Source organism: Bos grunniens, chromosome 18, assembly GCF_055505025.1.
Source record: "Bos grunniens cultivar Pamir isolate PY7600 chromosome 18, Bosgru_T2T1.0, whole genome shotgun sequence".
Taxonomy (NCBI): Eukaryota; Metazoa; Chordata; class Mammalia; order Artiodactyla; family Bovidae; genus Bos; species Bos grunniens.
This window is the reverse complement of record NC_141182.1, coordinates 34,885,108-34,907,628: the sequence shown is the minus strand read 5'-3', so window position 1 is coordinate 34,907,628 and position 22,521 is coordinate 34,885,108. Positions and strand designations below refer to the sequence as shown.

At 41.6% G+C, this 22,521-nt stretch overlaps 1 protein-coding gene and 1 long non-coding RNA gene across 6 annotated transcripts in view; one reads left to right on the top strand and one right to left on the bottom strand.

Annotated features, from left to right (window-relative positions):
- PHAF1 (phagophore assembly factor 1) overlaps nt 1-22,521 on the bottom strand; it is a 35,848-nt gene that overhangs the window by 12,087 nt on the left and 1,240 nt on the right. For all 5 annotated transcript variants that reach the window (XM_086351280.1, XM_086351282.1, XM_086351281.1 and 2 more), the window contains 3 exons: nt 17,475-17,557; nt 13,758-13,841; nt 7,953-7,996 (listed from right to left, as the gene is read on the bottom strand). In XM_086351280.1, coding sequence (XP_086207406.1) covers nt 7,953-7,996; nt 13,758-13,841; nt 17,475-17,557 — 211 coding nt within the window. The remainder of the gene's footprint in view (nt 1-7,952; nt 7,997-13,757; nt 13,842-17,474; nt 17,558-22,521) is intronic.
- Nucleotides 665-8,125, top strand: LOC147353399 (uncharacterized). Its single transcript, XR_015145619.1, has 2 exons — nt 665-991; nt 7,828-8,125. It is a non-coding gene; the product is annotated as an uncharacterized LOC147353399 (long non-coding RNA).

Here is a 22,521-nt window from a genome sequence, read left to right as displayed (position 1 = left end):
TGGACTTGGATAAGGAATAGTCATAGAAATAGACATTGTTAATGTGTTTTCTCAGAATGCCTATGAGTAGTTTGTCTTGAAAAGGAACTTTCTTAAAAGGGGGATGAACATTTTAAATGCAGGATACAGCCAAGCAAGGCAGCTTGTTTTCCTAAGAAGCAGAAGAACCAGCACTCATCAGCTGGGTGAATGGGTAAGTGGATGGGGAGGAATGATCCCAAGTAAAGGAAAAATAGCTGGGAGGGGGTGGGCTTGGGAGCAAAGAGGAGCATGTGATTTCAGATGATGAGCACGAAGATAAGTCATTTCTAACTTTAAGGAGAATGCTTAAAGGTTAAGAATATTTTTTAAAAAAATGAGTATCACTTATGGAACACCTCTTCATTTTAAACATGTTATTAAGTATAGTTAATTTACAATATTGTGTTAATTTCTGCAATACAGCAAAGTGATTCAATTATATATATATATTCTTTTTCACATTCTTTCTATTATGGTTTATTACAGGATATTGAAAATAGTTTCCCATGCTACACAGTAGGACCTTGCTGTTTATCTAGTCTGTATATAACAGTTAGCATCTAGAGCACCTCTGTTTTTAACCAGGCACTGCGCTATATGCTTTATCAGCATTATCTCATTTAGTTTTCCTAACTCAGCAGCCAGATGTATGCTTTCACTTCTCTGATGAAAAAACAAGCTCAAAGAGGTTAAGTGACTTGCCTAATTTTGCAGAGTAATAAAATGAAGTCATAACTCAAACCGGGGGCAGCCTGACTCTTGACCCCTCGCTTACCCACCAGTGACTCTTAAGAAGGTAAAGAGAGAGAGCTTCAGAAGATGGCGGAGGAGTAGGACAGAGAGAACACTTTCTCCCCCACAAATTCATCAAAAGAGCATTTAAACGTCGAGTAAATTCCACAAAACAACTTCTGAATGCCGGCAGAGGACATCAGGCACCCAGAAAAGCGATCCAACTCTTCGAAAGGAGGTAGGAAAAAATATAAAAGACAAAAAAAGAGACAAAAGAGGGAGGGACGGAGCTCCGTCCCGGGAAGGGAGTCTTAAAAAGAGAGAAGTTTCCAAACACCAGGAAACCTTCTCACTGCCGAATCTGTGCCGAGCTTTGGAAGCACAGAGGGCAACATAACAGGAAGAAAAAATAAATAAACAATTAAAACTCGAAGATTGCGAGTCCTACGGTAACTCCCCCAGTGGAGAAGCAGCGCAGACGCCTGCAGGCGCCATTAACAAGCGGGGGCTGGGCAGGGAGGCGCAGCGCGGGCTGCATCGCTTAGAGTAAGAATCTGGCCTGAATACCCTGAGCACTATCTGAGCGAAATAATTTGGGTTAACAAACCAGACTGTGGGATATCTACTACGCGAAAAGCCAGCCCCAACCTAAGACCGCCAGGCCCGCGCACGGAACAAAGAATTGAACAGAGATAGCCGGCGGCAGACCTTCCCCCTCCGGTGATAGGCAGCCAGAGCCGGAAGGGGGCAATCGCAGCCCCAGAGAGACATTATCTATAAAACTGTAAGCAGGCTTCTTTGCTAACTAAAACTTCTTGGGGGTCTGGACGGTTAACATCTGCCTAAGAAGGTGCGCCGGTTTTGCGCCCAGATAACCGAGTGGCGGGGAGGCGATAAGTCGCAGCATTGGCGCTCGCCAAACACCTCATCACTTGAGCTGCTCGGACCTGGGAAGAGCACAATACTCAGGCCCAACTGAGTCTGCGCCTCTGAGGACTATCCGAGTGCCTGAACCTGAGCGGCTTGGACCTGGGAGGTACATGCAACCCAGGGCCAGCCTCGGATTGTTCCCGGCGGAACAACCTAGAGCCCGAGCAGTGTGGGCAGGGAGGCTACACGCGCAGTGAGCGGGGGCAGACCCAGTGTGGCTGAGGCACTGCGAGCGCACGCCAGTGTTATTTGCTTGCAGCATCCCTCCCTCCCTCCCCACAGCGCGACTGAACAAAGAGAAGAAATACAGTTCCACCCATCAGAACACTGACACAAGCTTCCCTAACCAGGAAACCTTGACAAGCCACCTGTACAAACCCACACACAGTGAGGAATAGCCACAATAAAGAGAACTCCACAAACTGCCAGAATACAGAAAGGACACCCCATACTCAGCAATTTAAACAAGATGAAGAGACAGAGGAATAGCCAGCAGATAAAGGAACAGGATAAATGCCCACCAAACCAAACAAAAGAGGAAGAGATAGGGAATCTACCTGATAAAGAATTCCGAATAATGATAGTGAAATTGATCCAAAATCTAGAAATTAAAATGGAATCACAGATAAATAGCTTGGAGACAAGGATTGAGAAGATGCAAGAAAGGTTTAACAAGGACCTAGAAGAAATAAAAAAGAGTCAATATACAATGAATAATGCAATAAATGAAATTAAAAACACTCTGGAGGCAACAAATAGTAGAATAACAGAGGCAGAAGATAGGATTAGTGAATTAGAAGATAGAATGGTAAAAATAAATGAATCAGAGAGAATAAAAGAAAAACGAATTAAAAGAAATGAGGACAATCTCAGAGACCTCCAGGACAATATTAAACGCTACAACATTCGAATCATAGGGGTTCCAGAAGAAGAAGACAAAAAGAAAGACCATGAGAAAATACTTGAGGAGATAATAGTTGAAAACTTCCCTAAACTGGGGAAGGAAATAATCACCCAAGTCCAAGAAACCCAGAGAATCCCAAACAGGATAAACCCAAGGCGAAACACCCCAAGACACATATTACTCAAATTAACAAAGATCAAACACAAAGAACAAATATTAAAAGCAGCAAGGGAAAAACAACAAATAACACACAAGGGAATTCCCATAAGGATAACAGCTGATCTTTCAATAGAAACTCTTCAAGCCAGGAGGGAATGGCAAGACATACTTAAAATGATGAAAGAAAATAACCTACAGCCCAGATTATTGTACCCAGCAAGGATTTCATTCAAGTATGAAGGAGAAATCAAAAGCTTCTCAGATAAGCAAAAGCTGAGAGAATTCTGCACCACTAAACCAGCTCTACAACAAATACTAAAGGATATTCTCTAGACAGGAAACACAAAAATGGTGTATAAATTCGAACCCCAAACAATAAAGTAAATGGCAACGGGATCATACTTATCAGTAATTACCTTAAACGTAAATGGGTTGAATGCCCCAACCAAAAGACAAAGACTGGTTGAATGGATACAAAAACAAGACCCCTACATATGTTGTCTACAGGAGACCCACCTCAAAACAGGGGACACATACAGACTGAAAGTGAAGGGCTGGAAAAAGATTTTCCATGCAAATAGGGACCAAAAGAAAGCAGGAGTAGCAATACTCATATCAGATAAAATAGACTTTAAAACAAAGGCTGTGAAAAGAGACAAAGAAGGTCACTACATAATGATCAAAGGATCAATCCAAGAAGAAGATATAACAATTATAAATATATATGCACCCAACACGGGAGCATCGCAGTATGTAAGACAAATGCTAACAAGTATGAAAGGAGAAATTAACAATAACACAATAATAGTGGGAGACTTTAATACCCCACTCACACCTATGGATAGATCAACTAAACAGAAAATTAATAAGGAAACACAAACTTTAAACGATACAATAGACCAGTTAGACCTAATTGATATCTATAGGACATTTCATCCCAAAACAATGAATTTCACCTTTTTCTCAAGCGCACATGGAACCTTCTCCAGGATAGATCACATCCTGGGCCATAAAGCTAGCCTTGGTAAATTCAAAAAAATAGAAATCATTCCAAGCATCTTTTCTGACCACAATGCAGTAAGATTAGATCTCAATTACAGGAGAAAAACTATTAAAAATTCCAACATATGGAGGCTGAACAACACGCTGCTGAATAACCAACAAATCACAGAAGAAATCAAAAAAGAAATCAAAATTTGCATAGAAACGAATGAAAATGAAAACACAACAACCCAAAACCTGTGGGACACAGTAAAAGCAGTCCTAAGGGGAAAGTTCATAGCAATACAGGCACACCTCAAGAAACAAGAAAAAAGTCAAATAAATAACCTAACTCTACACCTCAAACAACTAGAAAAGGAAGAAATGAAGAACCCCAGGGTTAGTAGAAGGAAAGAAATCTTAAAAATTAGAGCAGAAATAAATGCAAAAGAAACAAAAGAGACCATAGCAAAAATCAACAAAGCCAAAAGCTGGTTCTTTGAAAGGATAAATAAAATTGACAAACCATTAGCCAGACTCATCAAGAAACAAAGGGAGAAAAATCAAATCAATAAAATTAGAAATGACAGTGGAGAGATCACAACAGACAATATAGAAATACAAAGGATCATAAGAGACTATTATCAACAATTATATGCCAATAAAATGGACAACGAGGAAGAAATGGACAAATTCTTAGAAAAGTACAACTTTCCAAAACTCGACCAGGAAGAAATAGAAAACCTTAACAGACCCATCACAAGCATGGAAATTGAAACTGTAATCAAAAATCTTCCAGCAAACAAAAGCCCAGGTCCAGACGGCTTCACAGCTGAATTCTACCAAAAATTTAGAGAAGAGCTAACACCTATCCTGCTCAAACTCTTCCAGAAAATTGCAGAGGAAGGTAAACTTCCAAACTCATTCTATGAGGCCACCATCACCCTAATACCAAAACCTGACAAAGATGCCACAAAAAAAGAAAACTATAGGCCAATATCACTGATGAACACAGATGCAAAAATCCTAAACAAAATTCTAGCAATCAGAATCCAACAACACATTAAAAAGATCATACACCATGACCAAGTGGGCTTTATCCCAGGGATGCAAGGATTCTTCAATATCCGCAAATCAATCAATGTAATACACTACATTAACAAATTGAAAAACAAAAACCATATGATTATCTCAATAGATGCAGAGAAAGCCTTTGACAAAATTCAACACCCATTTATGATAAAAACTCTCCAGAAAGCAGGAATAGAAGGAACATACCTCAACATAATAAAAGCTATATATGACAAACCCACAGCAAACATTATCCTCAATGGTGAAAAATTGAAAGCATTTCCTCTAAAGTCAGGAACAAGACAAGGGTGCCCACTTTCACCATTACTATTCAACATAGTTTTGGAAGTTTTGGCTACAGCAATCAGAGCAGAAAAAGAAATAAAAGGAATCCAAATTGGAAAAGAAGAAGTAAAACTCTCACTATTTGCAGATGACATGATCCTCTACATAGAAAACCCTAAAGACTCCACCAGAAAATTACTAGAACTAATCAATGATTATAGTAAAGTTGCAGGATATAAAATCAACACACAGAAATCCCTTGCATTCCTATACACTAATAATGAGAAAACAGAAAGAGAAATTAAGGAAACAATTCCATTCACCATTGCAACGAAGAGAATAAAATACTTAGGAATATATCTACCTAAAGAAACTAAAGACCTATATATAGAAAACTATAAAACACTGGTGAAAGAAATCAAAGAGGACACTAATAGATGGAGAAATATACCATGTTCATGGATTGGAAGAATCAATATAGTGAAAATGAGTATACTACCCAAAGCAATTTATAGATTCAATGCAATCCCTATCAAGCTACCAACAGTATTCTTCACAGAGCTAGAACAAATAATTTCACAATTTGTATGGAAATACAAAAAACCTCGAATAGCCAAAGCGATCTTGAGAAAGAAAAATGGAACTGGAGGAATCAACCTACCTGACTTCAGGCTCTACTACAAAGCCACAGTTATCAAGACAGTATGGTACTGGCACAAAGACAGAAATATAGATCAATGGAACAAAATAGAAAGCCCAGAGATAAATCCACGCACATATGGACACCTTATCTTTGACAAAGGAGGCAAGAATATACAGTGGATTAAAGACAATCTCTTTAACAAGTGGTGCTGGGAAATCTGGTCAACCACTTGTAAAAGAATGAAACTGGACCACTTTCTAACACCATACACAAAAATAAACTCAAAATGGATTAAAGATCTTAACATAAGACCAGAAACTATAAAACTCCTAGAGGAGAACATAGGCAAAACACTCTCTGACATACATCACAGCAGGATCCTCTATGACCCACCTCCCAGAATATTGGAAATAAAAGCAAAAATAAACAAATGGGACCTAATTAAACTTAAAAGCTTCTGCACATCAAAGGAAACTATTAGCAAGGTGAAAAGACAGCCTTCAGAATGGGAGAAAATAATAGCAAATGAAGCAACCGACAAACAACTAATCTCAAAAATATACAAGCAACTCCTACAGCTCAACTCCAGAAAAATAAATGACCCAATCAAAAAATGGGCCAAAGATCTAAATAGACATTTCTCCAAAGAAGACATACAGATGGCTAACAAACACTTGAAAAGATGTTCAACATCACTCTTTATCAGAGAAATGCAAATCAAAACCACTATGAGGTACCATTTCACACCAGTCAGAATGGCTGCGATCCAAAAGTCTACAAATAATAAATGCTGGAGAGGGTGTGGAGAAAAGGGAACCCTCTTACACTGTTGGTGGGAATGCAAATTAGTGCAGCCACTATGGAGAACAGTGTGGAGATTCCTTAAAAAACTGGAAATAGAACTGCCTTATGATCCAGCAATCCCACTGCTGGGCATACACACTGAGGAAACCAGAAGGGAAAGAGACACGTGTACCCCAATGTTCATCGCAGCACTGTTTATAATAGCCAGGACATGGAAGCAACCTAGATGTCCATCAGCAGATGAATGGATAAGAAAGCTGTGGTACATATACACAATGGAGTATTACTCAGCCATTAAAAAGAATACATTTGAATCAGTTCTAATGAGGTGGATGAAACTGGAGACTATTATACAGAGTGAAGTAAGCCAGAAGGAAAAACATAAATACAGTATACTAACGCATGTATATGGAATTTAGAAAGATGGTAACGATAACCCTGTGTACGAGACAGCAAAAGAGACACTGATGTATAGAACAGTCTTATGGACTCTGTGGGAGAGGGTGGGAAGATTTGGGAGAATGTCATTGAAACATGTGAAATGTCATGTATGAAACGAGATGCCAGTCCAGGTTCAGTGCACGATGCTGGATGCTTGGGGCTGGTGCGCTGGGAAGGCCCAGGGGGATGGTATGGGGAGGTTGGGAGGGAGGAGGGTTCAGGATGGGGAGCATGTGATTTTTTTTTTAAAATATTTAATAAACTTAATAAAAAAAAAAAAAAAAAAGAAGGTAAAGAGAAGCCAGACCTTGAGGTATGGAACGCCCCATCAAGACTAAGAGATAACCAGAATTTGTAGGGGTCAGTGCTATTATGCATCTGGTTTATCCACTTCTCTATCGGCAGATATTGCTTGAAACAATCCAGGAACTGATCCCTTTGATATCCTCAAAAAAGGAAGCTTGTTAATGAAGCTTACTGAACAGAATATTCTAGATGCCAGCACAGCAACTTACCATATGGGGGCTGAAATATTTGTGCACCATATAGGCTATTCCCATTTTCATTCTAAAAAGCAGATTTTGCCCCCCTACCTCGCTCCCCTTACAAATAGTGATCCTTTCAGCATTCTCTTTAGCATAGGCCTCAGAGGCAGCTATATCTGGTTGGTCCCACCTTTGTTGGTCATGAAAAGGTAAAAAGGTGCCAAAAGAAGCTGTGCAGGGAACGGCAGCTATGACCCTGGGGACAGTCACAGACTAAGGTCCGGCTTTGTGGCGGGATTAAGGAAACTGACCCAAATGGAAAGTGCTTCATACACAGTGTGTTCTGAATAAGCTTTCCTTCTCCTCCCCAGGAAACGGAGTGGACTTGGAGGCTGCCTGAGGCAATCATGGCAACCGGCTGTAATCCCAGAACTGTTGAGGATAGAAATAAGCCCATGTGTGCCAAGCCTAGGACACAAACCAGGAGAAAACTTACCAGTATTTTAACTTTACTTTAGTCAAGTCATATACTTCAATCACCTAAAAACAAAAAACAAATGTTTAAGATCTACTAGAACTCTGCAGTTGAAAAAGATTAATTAGAAAAGACATTTATAGAGCAGTGAGGAAAAAAATAATCACTAGCTGAAACTGTCCTGAAGCACTACACATTTTGTCTGTCTTTATTTTTAAATCTGGAAGAAAAACCCATACCACACACAGTATAAACTCATCTTCCCCCTCTCTCTAGAGGATGGTTCAACAGATGTCCGTGGACACTCTGGGTCAAGTTTTTGTATCTAGTCTACAGCTGGGTCATACATAAGACTGCACATACCACGCGACAGGACAGTAAAACCCTCCACAAAAACAAATTCAAGCAGCTTGTGACAGTTGTAACCTGTAAGGGGAATATTGAGCCCCTTTTCTTTCATGCTATACTTTGTTGTATTATAAAAACCCAAATCAAGTCACTTTCAAAAACAGTTTCGAAATACTGTGGTTTACCAAAAAAAAAAGGGGGTGGAGGGAGGTGGTCTATCTTATTAGAAAACAAGTCATTTTATTAGCCTAGGTCCAGTGTGACAATATTGCTATATCCCTAATGAAGAGCATCTGGTCCAACCTGGAGAACCTCAGGACCCTTGTGAAGTTTCTAAGGGTTCAGCTGATGAAATGCCAAGAACTCAGGGAGGAGACAAAGGAAAAGGCATTGAACATCCAGCCACTAGTGATGCCAAGTAATCCCCATCTGAAGTCTTTGATGTCCATGGCATCAAAGGCTAGACGTCTAGCCAGTAGCATAGCTGACTGAGGATAGGCAAACCATCTGCTTTCCCCAGCTGGGAGATTTGGCTCCCACCGCAGAAGCACAAGCAGAGCTGGTTCACTCTGTTTGCCCTGACAACCAGGGCTTCATTCTGGGAAGGACTGTGGACACTGGGTGACGGGGCACCTGGCACTGTCACAGGAACAGAGACATAACAGGCAGTTCACTTGTGGTCAGACCTGTCCCCAACTTGGAAAACTACGAGCTGGGCTCTTCTTAACTATAAGGTGCAGCTATTCTGATCCTACATGCTGCTAAGAATCACCGTCTCTGCTGGGCTGTTGGAGCATTTCCATCTACCCTTTCCTATGCTACCAGTATATGCCGTTCACTGGTCCCACCGAGTTAGGCTCTTTGAGGTCTGGCTCATTAGTTTGCACCGACGGGTACACAACACATGTCAGGGAGTCTGCCTGGGATGAAGCTAGCTAACGGTAATATGAAGCTCAAAAACATGCAAAGAGGTGCTGAGGGAGGTCATGCAAGGGTAGAGGAATAGTTGTGATTCATGACAATATCTTCAGAAAGCTGGGGCATGGCAGTATATTATGCTAAATGGGTATGCCATTTTACTGAGGCCAGGGTCCCAGGCTGCCAGAGGCCTCCGACCCTCAGCCAGAACCTCTGCTCGTGCAGCAGGAGTAGCACTCTGCCCCTCTGACTGCTACCACTATGGCTGACCAACTGGTCTCCCAAGGGCTGCCCATCACTCAGCCGGTGGGCCTCCAGAATATTCTTCCTGTGACACTATGGCACGAGTGACATGAAGGACTCCAAGATGGTCAGCACTCTGGGTCCCTTGCCAGAATCAACAAGCAGATTTTCGCCTATAGATGCTTGCTGAACCATAGGGACAGATAGCTAGGGAAATCTGAAAGCCATGGTTTTCTACCCTCTGGGCTGGAAAAGACCTTGATTTCTCCAGAGAAGTTATGGCAGCAGACAAGATAGGAAAGGAAAAGACAGGTGGCTGTACAAATTGTGACTTGTGAAGCTTCATTCCACAGGGCTCTCTCACAGTCAGGGAGTGAGAGGATAGGGGAACTGCAGGGACAGCAGTGCGGAGAGGCGACTTCTGAAGCCCTTGTATGGTGGGGCAGGCAGACTGGTCAGGTCAGACTTGGTACCTGAGGGATTGCTTCCTCAGTTTCCATACTCTCAGGCAGGGCCCCAGCCCTCCCTTCATAGGGACTCACAGAAGGCAGAGAGATGGTTCTACTCTTATCTCTTTTCCCACTCAAAGGTACTTTGAATTCCTTGCATTTCTGCATAGTATGCTCACACACTTTTATCCCATTTATTTCCCACATTCATCAACAGAACCTAAGCCATTTCTATTCCCAGCAGCCAGTCGTTATGCTCTAGTAATACAGAGTTGAAAGCCTGGTGTCAGGTAGACTGCTTATCTTCTGTCCCTCTGTTGTCTCACAAGTAAGCCATACCACTCATGGGCTTGTTAGGATTAAACTAGGAAATGCATGGGAAGCACTCAGCCACGTGACTAACAGGTACTAAAGTGAAGTTGCTCAGTCGTGTCCAACTCTTTGCGACCCCATGGACTGTAGCCTACCTGGCTCCTCCCTCCATGGGATTCTCCAGGCAAGAGTACTGGAGTAGGTTGCCATTTCCTTCTCCAGGGGAACAGGTACTAAGTGCTCACTAAATATATTTTCCTCACCATGCTGAAATTCTGCCATAGGCTGCCTATCTACCCTCCGCTGTTGCCCATTGAGATTCAGTTCAGTTCAGTCGCTCAGTCGTGTCCGACTCTTTGCGACCCCATGAATCGCAGCATGCCAGGCCTCCCTGTTCATCACCAACTCCCGGAGTTCACCCAAACTCATGTCCATCGAGTCAATGATGCCATCCAGCCATCTCATCCTCTGTCGTCCCCTTCTCCTCCTGCCCCCAATGCCTCCCAGCATCAGAGTCTTTTCCAATGAGTCAACTCTTTGCATGAGGTGGCCAAAGTATTGGAGTTTCAGCTTTAGCATCAGTCCTTCCAATGAACACCCAGGACTGATATCCTTTAGAATGGACTGGTTGGATCTCCTTGCAGTCCAAGGGACTCTCAAGAGTCTTCTCCAACACCACAGTTCAAAAGCATCAATTCTTTGGCGCTCAGCCTTCTTCACAGTCCAACTCTCACATCCATTCATGACCACTGGAAAAACCGTAGCCTTGACTAGACGGACTTTTGTTGGCAAAGTAGTCTCTGCTTTTGAATATGCTATCTAGGTTGGTCATAACTTTCCTTCCAAGGAGTAAGCGTCTTTTAATTTCATGGCTGCAATCACCATCTGCAGTGATTTTGGAGCCCCCAAAAATAAAGTCTGACACTGCTTCCACTGTTTCCCCATCTACTTCCCATGAAGTGATGGACCAGATGCCATGATCTTAGTTTTCTGAATGTTGAGCTTAAAGCCAACCTTTTCACTCTCCTCTCTCATTTTCATCAAGAAGCTCTTTAGTTCCTCTTTACTTTCTGCCGTAAGGGTGGTGTCATCTGCGCTTATCTGAGGTTATTGATATTTCTGCCGGCAATCTTGATTCCAGCTTGTGCTTCCTCCAGCCCAGCGTTTCTCATGATGTACCCTGCATAGAAGTTAAATAAGCAGGGTGACAATATACAGCCTTGACGTACTCCTTTTCCTATTTGGAACCAGTCTGTTGTTCCATGTCCAGTTCTAACTGTTGCTTCCCGACCTGCATACAGGTTTCTCAAGAGACAGGGCAGGTGGTCTGGTATTCCCATCGCTTTCAGAATTTTCCACAGTTTATTGTGATCCACACAGTCAAAGGCTTTGGCATAGTCAATAAAGCAGAAATAGATGTTTTTCTGGAACTCTCTTGCTTTTTCCACGATCCAGCGGATGTTGGCAATTTGATCTCTGGTTCCTCTGCCTTTTCTAAATCCAGCTTGAACATCTGGAAGTTCACGGTTCACGTATTGCTGAAGCCTGGCTTGGAGAATTTTGAGCATTACTTTACTAGCGTGTGAGATGAGTGCAATTGTGTGGTAGTTTGAGCATTCTTTGGCATTGCCTTTCTTTGGGATGGGAATGAAAACTGACCTTTTCCAGTCCTGTGGCCACTGCTGAGTTTTCCAAATTTGCTGGCATATTGAGTGCAGCACTTTCACAGTATCATCTTCCAGGATTTGAAATAGCTCAACTTGAATTCTATCACCTCCCCTAGCTTTGTCCGTAGTGATGCTTTCTAAGGCCCACTTGACTTCACATTCCAGGATGTCTGGCTCTATGTAAGTGATCACACTATCGTGATTATCTGGGTCACGAAGCTCTATTTTGTACAGTTCTTCTGTGTATTCTTGCCACCTCTTCTTAATATCTTCTGCTTCTGTTAGGTCCCTACCATCTCTGTCCTTTATCGAGCCCATTTTTGCATGTAATGTTCCCTTGGTATCTCTAATTTTCTTGAAGAGATCTCTAGTCTTTCCCATTCTGTTGTCTCCCTCAATTTCTTTGCATTGATCACTAAGGAAGGCTTTCTTATCGCTCCTTGCTATTCTTTGGAACTCTGCATTCAGATGCTTATATCTTTCCTTTTCTCCATTGCTTTTTGCTTCCATTCTTTTCACAGCTATTTGTAAGGCCTCCTCAGACAGCCATTTTGCTTTTTTGCATTTCTTTTCCATGGGGATGGTCTTGATCCCTGTCTCCTGTACAATGTCATGAACCTCTGTCCATAGTTCATCAGGTACTCTATCTATCAGATCTAGTCCCTTAAATCTATTTCTCACTTCCACTGTGTAATCATAAGGGATTTGATTTAGGCCCATTTAGATTACTTCTGGTTTTTCATTACTATGAAAAGCCCTGCTATAAATACCTGGCAATATTACCTTCCCATTAATCTTTTTGGGTTAAGTTTCCTACAGTGGATTTACCAAGTTAAAGACAAATGGTTCTTTGTAGAGGTGCTTCCAGATTAATTTCCTCCAATCTGTGATGAAGCCACATTGAAGACCAGCTTCTACCCTTTCTCAGTGTGGGGCTTCTGAGCCAGGTTGACTGAGCCTATAAAGAGAGGCAAGGGTGCTGTGGGGATAAGAGTGTTCACATCAAACTCTCCTTTTTGAAAAGGCAGCATAAACGAAGAATTCTTATTCCATATACAGGTTATTTTTCCATGTGCTCTCTGAACTCAGCAGCTCACTTGAGATGAGATGGTGAGAAGTAGGAAGTACCCAAGCCTTCTAGAAAGGCAGCTCCATAAGCTAAGCAGGACAACAGCTCTGGCATGCCACTGCCCAGAGCCACATTCAACCTTGTGACTCTGAGGCATGAGTCGGATGTCATGTGACTAACCTATCATGTCCAGGCATTTGTAAATAGTACATTAAAAACATCCTGGTCTGAAATAGGTGCTAGTAAACTGTACTTGAATGCCAATTAAGATGTACCAGCAAGTTGTTTGTTTAGATTTCTTTAAAGGGATTTAAGAATCAACTCAGTGCTGGTGGTGTTAAAATCCAAGCCCTCAGTATTTTAGGAAGAATGGTTCCATTTTTCATCTTCCAAATCTTAATTGTTTGACCCAAGAATGAAGTAAAACAATAAGATACAAAAATCTGACTAAAGTCTTCCAGTTCTATTCTGCAGTTAGGCCCCATTTTAAAGGCTCAGGATAATCTATGTCAAATATTTGCCTCCTCTCATTTTTCTATTCAACACAGAAAAGCCTGCTCCCTACAGCATGTTCTCCATATCTTCAACACTCTTTCCCCTTCACCTCTGAGCCCAGAACTGAAGTTCCTCCCAGCCTTTTTCCAACCATCCCAATCTACCCCCAGCTTCTCTCTTTAGGAGGACAGGCACAGCTTCAGTCTCCTATATTGTGGCTGTCTCTGAACCACAAGCTTACTCCCACTCAGGAGTTTCAGAAACATTCCACAACTGCACACATTAATCAGCCTGACATGAAACTTCAGTTGTTATTTATAGTTACCTTAAGTCTCTGATTGAAAGCATCAAACAGTAGTTTGATCCCGTCCTGAGTCAGGTTAAGGATGAGGTCATGGCTTAGAGGAGACTACAAAAAACAAAATAATAAATAAATACACACTCTGAACAACTAATAAATAAATACACACTCTGAACAACTACGTATACTCATCAGCACCAGGTGAATTTGAAACCTTATAACATAAATGCAGTGCACAGGGAGTATCTAAGTGTAGACAGCTGACAGGTTGGTTTGTGAATTCAGTGTCCTCTACTTCCAGTCTGCAGCTGTTGCTTCATAATATTGGTTGTAAAGAGCCTCTTTTCCAGGCTTTGAGTTATTACCTGGGAGAAAAGTCAAAATTATGTGGGCATATAGGCCATTTTCTTTCACAGGTCCAGGGTCTATATTTTTAGCATGGGTTTATTTACTGCCGTCAAAACTACAGAGTAATTGATGAGAAATACAAGCCTTATAAAAGGATCCAAATTCAGCAAGTAATGGTCAGTGCATGTTAGCTGAACTTATGTCCCTTCACTCCCAGGCTGTTTGCACCACTCAAAGGAAATACATGTTATTCTTTGACTCTTTTGCGTCATATTCTGGGACAAAGAAGTGCCTTGTGATCTGATTATGTATGAGATGACACTCTCATTCCCCCACTGCCCAACACACACCATCCCATGTCACGTGCGCCTCTTTCTGCAAAACCCCATCTGAGGTTTAAGGAGTCATTTCTTTATTTGCCCCTTCTGAGTCCTGGGGGGAGGGGAGCAGCAGCAGAGCAATGGACAGAGCTGGCCCTGAGACTTGGTGAGCTGGTGACCTTAAGTGTTTCTCTAAACTTCTGTTTTTTCATGGGAATACCATCATCCCTACCCCTCCAGGGTTGTCATGAGGACAGAGACAGTAGACCAGAAAGCACCAAGCACAGCACTCAGCATATAATACTCTTTCCTAGAATCTGTCCTACCTGCCTGTTTCTGCTGCAAAGCAATCAATTCAAAGTCTGAAGACTCTTTATTGCCCTGAACCACGCTGCCCAGCAGTAGAAGAAAAACACCACCATTCAAAACCCTGTCCTTTCTTAAAACTGGCACATAGCTGTCAAAAAGATTTAGAAAAGTTTCTCTCTTTATACAGCTTCTTAAGGTAGGCCCAGTGATTGAAGGTGGTGCCTGTCAGAGATAGAGATATAGGCTAGAAGGCCAGGTGCCCCTGCTGGTGTGGACCTCACTGGAAAAATTCTCTAGAAAGAGCTTTCTGAGATTAGTTTATACTGTCTACTCCCCTCCACCCCACTAATCTTCACAAGATAGTAGGCCCAGGTGGCTCCATCATGCCTGGCAAACATCAGAAGAAAGAATGTTGTAATTTTCCAGTCGGTCTGTATGAATGTTTTTCTAAAACCAACAAGACTCAAGTAAGATAATGGAATAATGAACCTCACCCTAGGTCACTATCCTCCCTCTATTTCTAAGAGGGCTATTCCACGGAGGTAAACAGGATGAAGCAACATTTCAGCATCTTTAAGGACCTTTGCTCGGAGTATCTGAATTTCTTTACACACTTCCAAGATCTGATCGTTTTTCCCTTGGCATTGCTACAATTTAGGACATAACTAAGCAGTATTCAAAAGCAAGCAAATCATCCTCACAATCAATGTTTTATTAGTACTTTATATCTCCAGAACCAAAATCACATGTGCTATGTGGTGTTTAAGGAGGTCCTTCCAGTTCAATAAAGCTGTCTCTGTTACTTGATAACATCTCTTCCCTCTCAGATGGGATCTACTTGATATGCACATTTAATTTCCAAGCTGTGATCTGCTGGAAACAAGATATTTCTGAAATGTTTACTGGGGTCAAATGATGAAGCAAAGAGACAAATGGGAAAAGAAGGGAAGGAGGGCAACAAGGAAAGGATCCACATTTAAGAAGCACCATATCAGAGCTCTGAGAGGCCACTTCCTCTTGATCCTCATAAAAAGATTATTCTATTATAAGGAAACCATCTGGAGAACCAGACTGGTTATTAACTTGTCACAGCTGTACCACCAAGAAATGGGGAAAGCATGGATCTGAACCGAGGTCTGGATTTAAAACCCTGTTGTTCCAGCTGCTTAGAAGACATTGGGGGAAATTAGCTTAATTAATGCCAGAACAACTATTTGTACCCAAAGACTGGAATGACAGACAAGATAGTGATATAAGAAATAAGCCTCATTTTAAAAATTGGTTAAAAAGTTTAAAGACTACTTTCAACTGTATCTAATCCTGGGTGCCTAAATCTGATTGAACTAAATGTACAGATGGCTACAATCAAGCAGCAAACCCATTATCCCTGTTTTGATGGCTGCTACTTGTCATTGAGTAATTCCCTCATGGTCTAATGCTGAGAGTCAGATTAGGTTAGGTATGATCTGATTGCAAAAAAGAGGAAAAGTCACCATTCTTCATTTTTCTTCAAAGAGAAACCACTTTGGCACTGTGGCTCCACAAACCTCTGCCCACTCCCACAAGTCCTGTGGTTGGCACAAGAATTTCCAAATACTTGCTTGGAAATTAAGCCTTCTCTGTCTCAGAAGGACCTCTCACATGGGCCTCACTAGGCTGTCAGAGGTGCACAATACTGTAAAATGTAATGTCTGGGTATAGGTAACACACTCAACTCTGACACTAAGCCAAATGTGGAAGCCACATAGAAGTCTCAGTCACCTTCACGTCAAAAATAACCTGCCATTTGCTTTAGGATCAGAAACTAATAGAAACAAATGGAACTAAAATCATCAAATGGGTACTTAAAAGGTCTCAGAAAAGGACTGAGAATATCTTGTAGCCTGTGTAGGATCAAAACTATCCCCCAAGGTTTATGACACACAGAGCACCACAAAGGCTGCTCTGTAGGGCAGCACAACGTCCGTGTCCTAGAAGAACCATGGATTCCAAAGAAGTGGTATTTTTAGAGAGTTAAGAAGAATCCTATTTCTAAAGGTCTATAAAAACGTTTGCAACTTTACTTATAAAACCCAATTTAAAAAATCCTGGTATTCAGAAAGTTCTGCACCAGTGCTAACCTAAAATATACTCTTTCTAGAAACTGAAAAGGTCTTTGTAGGCATGTACATTATACTATAAGGGTAGTTCTTGGCACAACATTTAATAAAGATTACCACATGTCAGACAAAAGAAATAAGAGTAAAACATGTCCATTAATTTGAAACCAATGTTTTGCAATTTTCATATTATCAGATCATTCTTATTAAAAGGGTGAACTATACCTGCTTCTTTTCAAGTCTGGGATGTTCTGCTAGCTAGAAATCTGCACTGCAACAATCCTGAATGCAAACCAAAGCAATCAACAAAGCAGAAAAGACTACTTTAAACATGAAAGTGGAAGGGAAGTACCCTAGAAGACCAGACAATCCCTGAAGTGACCTCCCACCGAAAAATCCCCCTTTTAAGGGCCTGCAGGTAAGTCAAACATAATCAAAAAGCAAGTTTGATTATTACTGCTCATCTAAACTTCTGGCAGCACTAGATGATCAAAACTACAAATGTTTCAGAATCAAAGAAAATGTACTTGGTAAGTGACTAAGTGTTGAAGACACTCCCATTCAAACACATTGACCGCCTGTCAGTATCTCCCAGAGCATTAACCTCCAGAGGTGAGTCACTGATTAGGGATGCTATTTCAGTAAACAAATCAGTTACTACTTACCTGTTCACTGTAGAGAACCTGAACATTTTTTATGATGCGACAGTGCTTCTGAAGAATGGCCACCGCCTGAGCCAAAGGCATTCCTGAAATAAAGTAAGGACACCTGTGTGGTTACTTGGGCTATCCATTTACTGACATCTATCAGTGTACTAGGCATTAGTCCTTGCAGTAAAGCCAAGGGTGAGAATGGGAGCCACTAAGGTCTACTGACATACTGAGTAAATAAAAGTTTAATAAGCCCAATAACCAGTAAGATCTAGAGAATAAAGTTAACAGCAAGCACTAATAGAAAAACTGGACTGTATAAGGAGAAGGAGTAAATAAAAAGACTTCCTGGAAATGGGGACTTCTATGCTGATCCCCAAGCAGGCAAAGGGGTTGGAGAAAGTCAAGTCAGTAGGAACCAAAAAGAAAGAAATGCACTGACTACATGACTCTGGACACCAAGATTCTGATTCTCACTCTGCCATGATTACGTATAACCTAGGCAAATCCTTCCTCTTTTCCTTTCTGATATTTGTCTCCTCATTGAGTCAGCAGGAGCAGATGATTTGTAAGCGCTCATTTATAAAGTGAAGAATCATATGTCTACCAGAATCACCTTATTTTACCAAGAATTTCACTGGATTCTCACTTATCAACCCACAAACATCCTCTAAATCTTAACATTTGATTTTTTAACTTATGGCCCATTATAAACAAATGTATATATGCCTCCCTGCCCCAGTTTAAGAAATTGAAATTCCAATGACACCTCAAAGATTCCAGGGACTCATGTGTACTTAGTTGCTCAGCTGTGTCCAACTCTTTGTGACCCCATGGACCACAGCCCACCAGGCATCTCTGTCCATGGGATTCTCTAGGCAAGAATACTGAAGTGGGTTGCCATGCCCTCCTCCAGGGGATCTTCCCAACCCAGGGATCGAACACAGGTCTCCCCCACTGCAGGTGGATTCTTTACCATCTGAGCCACCAGGGAAGCTCAGGGACTCATGGGGAACAGTAAAAGTATGTTTTCACAGAGTGCATTATGGTCCAAACAAGAAGAAACTCGCAGAAACGATCCAAAAGCAAAGTTTCATGAGTGCAAGGACAGTGTCTGTGTTATTCGCTGTTATTCACCACTCTTTGGATCTCCAGCACTGGGGACCCACATAGTGGCTGTTGAATAAACATTTATTTAGTGAGACTGAAGGATTATGGGCTAGGTAATAAGAGAAAGGAAGAGAGACCACCACATGACCTTGGGCCAGGACAGTGGCTCACATTCAAGGTAGTTTACCTCTGTTTAAAGGAGAGATGTGCAGAGAACTCACAGAGAAAGTAGTAGGTTAAAAAAATGTGTGGCCCATCTACATTTAAACGATAATTCAATCCTCCCTTTATTCAATGGCCCATTCTACGGTTTGAAGAAAGTTGGAGTAAACCAGACCTTAAGGTACTTCCCAGCACAAGGCCTGGAACATAGTAGAGACTTAAATGTTCGTTGAGAATATGAACAAGTTGATGCATTCATTCCTCAGCGTTGGCATTCCAGAAATAGAGGAGCATCTACGCTGTCTCTTCCAGGGGAATGGTAAACAACCATGTGGGCAAGAGAGATAATCTCAGGTGCTGATAAAGAGAAGACCACATGGCACAAACCAGTTTCTTGTGGGAGAGTTCTTTCACACCTAACCACATCAAATTCCTGGACTTGGAATCTTGGGTCCTGAGTCATTCAGGAGTAACCCACCTGGAGGAGACAAAGCAGCCACGGTTGACCAGTTGTCACACAGCTGCTAGTAAAGGAAAGCTACAAATGGCCTCTAAAAGGAACCAACTGTGTATATGGCAAAGAAACCAGAGAACTGTTCTAGCTTGAAGAGTTACCTAACCACCCAAAGGGTGTGGACTATATGGTCCGTCTTCTAAACTCTACAAATCCTACACCTTACTCATTACTAGCCTGCTTATAACCCTCCATTGGTTTCCCATTACAGGGGGGATAAAACCCAAACAATATGCCCTCACCCAAGAGCCCTGAATACTTTGGACCTTGTCTACCTCCATCATTCCTTCCACTTCTCACCAAGCCTCCCAGCACACATCAAGCTCTTTTCCACTTTAGGCTTTTGCATTAACTCTGGACTCTGCTGGAATGTTCTTCCCATAGCTAGCTCTTCTCACTCTTCAGGTCTTGGCTCACACTTCACTTCCCTGACTGCCTTATCTAATCAAACCTCCCATCCCATTTATTTATCTGTAAGTCTCACCTTTATGTCTCCTTGCTGATATAGAGCTCTCTGTCTTACAGCTGTATCCTCAGCACTCAATTACCGTGCCCAACACCACAGTAAGTGGTCCTATGTATCTGCTGACCTCTGAATGAGTGAAACAAAACAATCAGGTACAATACCCAGATCCTCTAGCCCTTGTGACCACCCTCCCTCTCTGAGAATTCTCATCCTGTCTCCATCAGTATCTCTCTCCTGCTGCTCCTCTGACTTCCCCAGGTCTCGATATCAGATAATATTCCCTTCTGCTCATCCCTCGTGTACCCAACCACCTAGTTTCTGACTCACATCTTAATCTGTTTTCTGTATAAATCAAAGGCAAATAAAAAGTTGACAGATAAAAAAGCAACTTTTAAATTTTCTTTTCATTCTACCCTCTCCACTGTATTCTGGATCTCAGTATCTCTAACATCTACACAGTCACTCAAGCCAGAAACCTCTAGATTCCTCTTCCTTACCCATCTCTCCAAATTTTCTTCTTAAACCCATGCCCACAACACACTACTAATAGACATCCTTTCCCCCACTGAACAGAGTCTCTCTGATAGTGTCCCAGGAAGGTAACTAAAAAACAAGGAATCTGGGGAACTGATCTCCCACTAGTACATCATGCTCTAATTACAATACCAAATTACTTGCAGCTCCCACCACCCCCCCCAACCCCCATCTATCTTTCCCACTTAAAAAAAAAAAAAAAAAACTGACTGGAAGATATATGTCTATGGAAGTGTAGATGAGAAATCTGGCAGCAGACTTCTGACAGGGCCTTCCTGGTGCTCACTGGCTCCAGGAATAGTACTGGCTCCTGGCTTCTAGAGATTGATAGGAATCCTCCTCTGAAGTCTCAGGTCAGGTCAAGTCTCTTCCATAAAATAAACTATTTTTTAAATAATAAAATGAACTATTTCTGTAATCCTTCCCCTCCACTAGACTAAGTTCTTCAGGGCATATGCCTACTTCTTCTTACTCAATTTTCAATGACTGTAAGCAGAGTCCACAAAATGAGCCTTCAACAGAGTAAGCCACTAGTCTCTCTGGAACAAGGTGATCTCAGAGAAGGCTACTGTCCACTCACTCTTTATTTATTTATTTTTTCACTCACTCTTTAAATTTACCCAGCTTGGGCATCTTCACGATGAGTTAAAAAAAAAAAAAAAATTATTGGCGTATAGTTGATATAAAATGTTGTGGTTTCTGCTATACAGCAAAGTGAATCAGTTATATATGTATCTCTCTATATATCTATCTATAGCCATTCTTTTAAAAATTCTTTTTCTCATATAGGTAATTACAGAATATTGAGAATTTCCTCTGCTATACAGCAGGTCTTTATTAGCTATCTATTTTTTAAGATTAATTTAAAAACAAATTTAGAGCTATGTCTCCACGCCAATACATTCTGTAAGTCTCACTGAAAACACTTAAGTTTGCACTGCCTTTACTCCACCATTGGTCAAGCCAGGGTGGTACCTGCAAAAGATTCCTCTCTGCCTAGGCTTTCTTATCTCTGTGTTGCTCCCTAATCTCCCAACAGTACAAAGGTCAGGAAGGCAGCCAAAAAGCTGGATGCAGCTCTTCACTGTGATGCCAGGCAGATGAAGGCAAGAACTGGATAATCTGCATTTGCACAGATGCTAAAAAGAAACCTGGAGACTAAGTTGAGCCCATTCTCAGAAAGGCAGAGCAGTGAGAAGCAAGAAATCCCTACTAGGCTTCTTTTTATCCTTTCTACCTTTCTGAGCCTGTTCCTCACCTGGAAAATAGAGGTAACCTCACAGGGTTGTGGTGACTTTAGCCTAAGAATATAATTCTAAAGCACAGATTCACTTCTTAGGCCTATCCCTACCTATCAGCCTAAATTTCAGCTTAAATGTGTTAAGGACTGGTAAGACTGAGAAAGAGGGAAAATTACTTTTTAATAAAAAGCTTAGGGAAGTTAAATGACCATCTCTCAGGCAGACATAATACAAAAACGTGGATTTTTTGGGCCATGTTGCACAGCTTGGAGCCTCTTAGTTCCCCAACCAGGGACTGAACTCCAGCCTACCGCAGTGAAAACGCCAAGTCCTAACAACTAGATCACCAAGGAATTCCCCCTAAGTGCAGACTTTCAAGACCCAAAAAGGAATCATCAAGGCTGATGATCATCCGGCTTATTCCCTATATGAGCTTTCCCTCAAAGTTCAGTTCTAGGCCCAACATAGAGAAACGCTCTTTTCACTATTTGTGGTTGGTATTCAGACAGCCTGAAAGAACTACCCAAATCTTTGATTCCTAGAAACTGACAAACTTAGGAGTAGGGGTTAAAGTATCAAAACAACAGTTGATAGAAGCAAGCTTACTCTCCCACCTCATTTTTTGCAAATCTCAAATGATACTCACTACTTTTGACCCAGAGACTATAGTTGTAGATACACAACCTAGTCACACCATCAACCACAGTTTGAACCTATAGTCATAGTTTTCACTCTGCCCTGTGAAGTCCTGGGATAAGAAGCTGTGTTTAGGGGAGGTTCTTTCCTAACTAGAAGCCAAACAGCATCAGCAAAACAAATAGGCCTGGAGGCAATAATATCATTAGCCTCTCAATCAGGTTCTTGGTGCTTTACAAGAAGCTGAAGTGTTTCATACAAGTTATGGGAGAAGGGGACTGCAAATCCTCAATAAAACTGGCTCCTACAACTCAGAGGCAGCTTGCTGTTCAGTTCAGAGACACTGAGCACCAGTAGAATCCTACCAGCAAATTTGTTCTGCAGTTTGTCACCTACCCT